Source organism: Limulus polyphemus, unplaced genomic scaffold (assembly GCF_000517525.1).
Source record: "Limulus polyphemus unplaced genomic scaffold, Limulus_polyphemus-2.1.2 Scaffold2301, whole genome shotgun sequence".
Taxonomy (NCBI): Eukaryota; Metazoa; Arthropoda; class Merostomata; order Xiphosura; family Limulidae; genus Limulus; species Limulus polyphemus.
In genome coordinates this window covers 118,813-125,559 of record NW_013667911.1, presented here as the reverse complement: position 1 = coordinate 125,559, position 6,747 = coordinate 118,813, and the positions used below count along the sequence as shown (strand labels likewise).

The following is a 6,747-nucleotide window of genomic DNA, read 5'->3' as shown; positions in this document are numbered from 1 at the left end:
TACAAGGTTTTGTCATCATCAGGACGATCATAGTACCTGATGATGACAAAACCTTGTACATTTGCTGTTATGTTAAACTTATATTAAAGTTTTTCTTCATTACACATTCAAGCCGTCTCCAACCATTATTAGTCTCAAAGTGGGTTTATCGTCATGGAATCTTTCATTATTATTTTTTTTTGTTCTTTCTAAAAAGTCTAATTGACTAATTTTGTATATCACATTGACTAAATCTGTCTTTCTTTCGGATACACGCAACTGGGTGAAGACGAGAAAAAATCTAATGTTTGTTTTGTCAAAAACTGTGAAATGTGTATATAATAACTCTAACAAACAGTGGAAATAAAACAACCTTATTCTTGTGTTAAATTCGTTATTTCAATTTTGGAAGTACATAGTGTATTGTTTTATAAAGTGAATTCGTCATGTGAATAGATGAGTAATTCACACTATCTTTGATACTTCTAAAACATTCGTTTTAGGCATGGTGACCAAATAAACAAAATCGTATAACGTAGTAACCAACTTCCTTTCACCGCGGCAGTCCACAATAGCCAAACGCATACCACTCTCCCCTTCCCGCCCTCCGCTACAGCCTAGATCTACTACACCAATGTTCACAACGAGAGGCTATTATTGATTTTTCGCCTGAGAAGCATATACAATTCACTTTCTGCCGGGGGTACGAGATCAGGATTACGGCAGCTGCTTCAGTACTATCAGACGCCACTAGGTTTATGTTCCCTAGAAGCTTTTCCTCCTTGGCTGTTTGCAGTAATCGCTGGTCTGCTGGCGATGAGCCCAGAGGCGCACGCGCCTTAGTGTTCCTTCAAAACTACACATAGTAACCGACAGAGCGCTGGTTGCTTGCCATCTGTTGTTTTTTGGGTCTTTGTTTGTGTACTGTGTGTGTTTCTTCTACCCGCTGCACTTAATATACACTGTGTAGAGATTATTTCTGAATTATTAAAGCAGCAGCCATGTTACATCATCACAAAATCCTGTTGTTTAGTTTAAAACACCAAGAACAAATGATACGGTAAGATTCTGGGTATTTCTCATTAGTTAGAAGATGACTATAAAACCAAACTCAAACTCATTTTCAACCTTTTTACTTATATCAAATTCAAAACTAACGCTGTACACTTACTCTGGAAAAAATACAACATTAAGAATGCGCAAGTAAATAAAACAAATTTATAGCAACATCCATCGGTTCTTGCTTTACATCTTCTTGTTCTCCAACACTAACCAAATATATATGTTTTATATTATATTTAATAAGCTCGAGCTCCTCATGACGTTTATCTCATATACAGAAGAAGCTTCAATACTGCGAGAAACTTAGTTTTGTAGGTGAATATAATTATAGTTTGGTTATAGCATTTTTTTTTCTACTGGTTCACCAACATTTCACCACTATACGATTTTCTCTTCCCATAGGGGAAGTCAGCCTTGTCGAGAAAAATAAAAAAATATTTTCAGGTTTTTGTTCCCTTTAAAGTGCTTTAGTTATCCATGAGTAAGATTTAGATTTTCAACAAATTTAAACTCACTTAATCATTTTCATACATCGCGACCTAAAATATAGGAAGATTATAAACATATACATCATGTGCTTTAATCAAAATTCCTTCCCGATTTCGTACTAATTAATTTGACCACTAATTTCTCTTCGAAACGAAAGGCTACGTAATACCAGCTTATCTTATAAAGTGTACAACGATCTATTACTCCAGTTACATACGCAAGCGACTGAGCAATAATTTTTTCAACGCCCCCACTTCCTCCAACTCGGCGCTTACCTACGTGATAGTCGTTGGTACCAAAAACTGCAAACAAACATTTTCTATGATGCCTCATTTACGCAGTACTTCTCAGCCTTAAGCACTTATTTTTAATAGCTTACATTCTGCCTAAATTTATTGCTACTTGCTAGCTTATTTTATAAAGTATGTAACTTCATTTATGACTTGCCATACTACTTTTAAATATATATTTTTTACTTGCTTTTCACAGCACTATTGTTAAAGTTAAGGGCGAATACTTCCTTTCCTTTTTTTATTGTGTGTGTTATCATTTCATATGATATAGATAGCGCTGTAATGAAATATCAAGTTACCTTGACCAAAATAAAACTGAATTTAGTATTCAACAGGATAGGATTAAAAGCTACCACAAACTTACTCGGAGGTGCTAACACGCCGAATATCTACCAGTAAAACACTTGGTAAAAATCAGGGTTTCTTATGGCCCTTGTAAATGTATGTAAGAAGTGAAACTGGAGTTTTCGTGTCATTAAATAGCACTGTAAAAAGGACTATCAGTGAAGCTGTCAAAATTCAAAACAGTTAAACAAGAATTACACATTTATATTTTTAGTGCTTATTTTGATTATAAGTACAGGTTACGAAGAAGTTGAAATAGACGAAAAAAGCTTGACTAACGAATTTCGTTGTTCTATCTTAAAGTTCCATCATACATCAAATTTCAACTGTATGGTCGTCTGAATATTTCATTTGTTTTTTACTTTTTCTTTCCTTACTGGGGTTACCTTCAAGGACTTACTTAGAGGTTTAAAAGGTAACTGGATTTGATTTTATTTTTAACAGAGCTTCTTCTAAGTCAGGGGATACCCAAACTAGAGGTCTGCACGGGCCCGGGCCTCATCTTATAAATACTGTATCACGCTTTATTTGTGTGAATTGTTAAAACGGCCATATTAAAATGCAACCATAATGCTGATAGGTACACATATTAGTATTTATATTATTACCTTATTCTTTTCTATGTCGGCAGATTGGAACATAAAAACAGGCCATCTCGCTCTTCCCACAGTCTACCGATCCTGTAAGCAATATTTCGTTTAAGCTTCGGGCCTAAGTCGGGTTTAGTGTGAACAAAATCGAGTATTAGGCGGGCTTGGGCAACATATTGTAAATACTGCTCGGGCCGAGTAAACTTATAAAATTTCTACCTTTAAATCTCAAACTCTCACGACTCACCTGGGTAACCAGGCGATCTTCTGAGGTGGGGTTGCTGTTCTAATGTATTTCAGTACGAATTTTCGTAGCATTCTTTTTTCTTTCTTTTTTTTTTTTGGTTTTGTTTCTTCAAAAACGTTTTAAGATAATTATTTTATAGATAATTTTAAAACACAAGCATGTTGGTGTTTTACTATGCCTTGTTTTTCGAACCACAGATCTGCGTCAGCCGCCCCTAATTTTGAACTTACAGGCTAGGGGGAAGGAAGTTAGTCAAAAGAACCCACTATAATCGAATAGTGGGTTTGACAATCAGTCATGTAACACTCCCACGGTCCCAAAATGTGAAGCGGTTGTTTCTATTTTACTGCAACGAGACGTGAACCATGGATTATCGGATCCACGGTCCGGCATACTAACCACTAGGCTACGCCCAGCCCAGAAATTATGAAATCAATACACATATTCGTAATTTATTGTATTCAGTGAAAAAGAAAAAAGAAATGAAAACCCTCGGGCTTCTTTCTGAAATGTCTTGATTTATAAAAAGTTTAGCGGTGAATCTTTATCACACGACTACATATTTAAACATTAAAAACCCAAAAGGTGTCCCTAGAAATACCTATCTCGCAAAGGAGCAACCATGGAATTTTGTGGACTTCCTCTTGCGTGGTACCAGATATACTTGAAGTGACAGAAGAAACTCAATATACATAACATCTATGTAACCTGATGCTGCACATCACTTATTGGGAAAGAATGGGGAATTTGCACTCGTTAACAAATGCAATGGTTGAGTTGTCGAGACAGCATACATAATTTGAAACCAAGGTCAAGAGACTTCAAGGTCGAAAGCCCAGAAACAAGTTCTGGCTTTGCTCTCAAAAACTAAATCTCATTGCACCCCACCCCCCGCTCATTCTTTCCTTCCCCAAATTTGCGGCCTGAGCCATGGCTGTAAAGCCAACGACCCTATCTTTTCCAGGAATCTGTAGTACAGAGGCACCTCAGCCTTAGGCTTCAGAAATTTGAGAACACGTCCAAGCCTAACTGTGGAAGTGACGTTAACCAAGGTGAACGTGTTTAACTCAAGCTACTTGTGTTCGTTCCACCCCTGCGATCACCGATAAAATAATGACATGCCTCTAACCTGTTTTGAAGATGTTTCTACACTCACAGCTACTTATTCGTATCCTTCAAATAATTTATTTTTTGTTGTTACCTCAGATTGAGGTAGTAGGTATATTTTACTATCAAACTTATATTTAAAATATGACAAATATATATAATTTTTAAATAAGTTAAACGTAGTTGTATACTCCTTGGTGTTCGAACATTCCTCTCGCTAACATGAAATGCAATTTCTTATAATTTCAACACATTTTATACACTCATGTACATCCTAATGAATTCTGTTACAATTACAGCGAATTGGATTTTCAACGGCTGCCACACAAACTTGGATTGAAACAACTGCAGGCTCGAATGCATCTGATTCCGAAAACCGAAAAGCAAAATAATAATTACTTATTCCTTAGAAAGTGTGCGATTGCTTTGATAGTTTTACAAACTCTGGTCATTTTTGAATTTTAAATCGGCGGAAAATTTGTTAGCGACCAATATGTTCACAATAATTTCGAAGCTCAGTGCCATAATCGGAGTTAACTCTTTAATATGAAATCTCCAACATGTGATTCGAAAAAATGTCATTTCTTTCACGGTGTATAAAAGAACCACGTAATTTCTTTAAGTAAAAATTAAACATATTGTCCAATTTCTATCAAGAATAATAATAAGGAAGATATAAATATTTTCCTAATATCCTTATCTAAATATATATGATCTGCTATTTGTCCAACTTTTATGCCTAAACTTCAAGAAGGTAAGGCCATTCAGTCAGTTCGTGCGTCAGCGCCGATCTGAATACAAACTTTCTTTTTTGCGTATCTGGAAATAAATCTTGTCCTGGTGAGTTTTTTTTTTTAACCAAGAAAATAGTTTGCGATAGAACCGGATCTCCGAAGTCGTGGACAAACGGTACTTGTTTCATACAAACGTTACAACTTAAATAACTGACAGTCTTTCATGTAAGTCGCATGTCATTAACTTCTTCATTCTTTGTGGAAGCATTAATGAATTTCCACGAGTTTGGCAAAACAACATACATTTAATGGATGCACACTCTGCTAGATGATTTACTGGTTTAAAAGTGTGACGTTTTATATTTTTAATTATATGTATTAGCGTAAGGCATTAGGTTTGCCTATCAAAAGCGCCTGCAAAATCATCAGATAATAGGGCGTTTTGTTTTTTGTTAACGTTACTAACGTATTTTAGAATTATAAATAAAAAGTTAAAAATATATTCGTTTATTGAAAACAAAAAAAAATCCAAACAAATGCAGAAGATCTACTAAACACGAGATGGCTGATTTTTAGTCTTCAATATCTAGCAAGACAGAAAAATCTCCATATCATCAGGTCCTATTCAAATAAAATATATTCAAAATAGTAGTTTATAAAACACAATTACAAGGCAGTGCCAAAAAGGTGTGAATCTATTTTTTGACTCCACTGTTTTTTTAAGTTCTTCTCGTCTGATCTGACATAAAAAATATATAAAAATACCGAGTTCGGGCTGTATTTCATATTAAACGTTTTCTCAAAACGCTATTTACATTTTAATAGTGTATGTTGCTTACACTAAAGACAGGTGCTGCCATCTATATTTTGATTTCAAATCACATTCGAGATGCATAAACTTACATGCTGACTTAGGGGAAAACTTGTCTCGTTGTGCTGCGCAGACAGCCAATAACCGGTAACCGAGATCGAGATCAAATCCTTGCTGGGCGGCTACCCTGTTAACCACCTGAAAGTAATTAAAAATCTTAAAATCAGTTAGGATTTACAGCCTAAAATTAAAAAAGAAAAAAAAACAATTTGTCACTCTACAAACCACGATCTAAGAAACCTAACGATTATAAGTAATATATATATTCACTGTGTATTTACCACCTAAATCTCTAGGGCATACATTAATTTCTTTTAGTATGCAATAAAACGGATTTTTAGTTTGGTTTTGAATTTCGCGCAAAGCTACACGAGGATTATCTACGCTAGCCGTCCCTAACTTAGCAATGAAAGACTAAAGGGAAGGCAGCTAGTGATCACCACCCACCGCCAACACTGGGCTACTCTTTTACCAACGAATAGTGGATTAACAGTCACATGTTTCCAATCACTTCTGAGTGAAATCAATGACATATATGTATTCATATGTCAAGCACACTATATCTACTATATCCAGTGCCATCGAGGCCTTTCTCCCAGGGCTAGTCAGGTCGACTGGGCTACGACAGACATTGTAGTGATCCAGGCCTTATATATCGTCATCAATTGCACGAACAACAAATGTTATTGTGTGAATCAGATTTAATTCTCCACAATTACACACATATGGATAAACATTAACAAACACCTAAATCATGATATGACGTTTGTTCTGGAAGAAGGTTTTAACAAATTGTACGATCAATAAAAGCATGACCCAGTAGTTAGCGTGGGAAGTTCCCTCATTCGCGTCCCATTTCAGCAAAAACAAACAACACACACACATTTATATATTTATAGTCTTGGCAAAAATGTTTGCACACTGTTCTACACTGATGTTATTGTCTACATGCATGTAGTACCGGTATTTTTCGGAATATAAGACGCACCCTTATTTTGAAGACAAAGTTTTGGGGAAAAAAGGCTACAGT

The 6,747-nt window shown here is 35.5% G+C and overlaps 1 protein-coding gene across 3 annotated transcripts in view; it reads right to left on the bottom strand.

Annotated features, from left to right (window-relative positions):
* Nucleotides 1-6,747, bottom strand: part of LOC106466559 (zinc finger MIZ domain-containing protein 1-like) — a 149,854-nt gene that overhangs the window by 61,060 nt on the left and 82,047 nt on the right. For all 3 annotated transcript variants that reach the window (XM_022394590.1, XM_013926851.2, XM_022394591.1), the window contains exon 4: nt 5,750-5,855. In XM_022394590.1, coding sequence (XP_022250298.1) covers nt 5,750-5,855 — 106 coding nt within the window. The remainder of the gene's footprint in view (nt 1-5,749; nt 5,856-6,747) is intronic.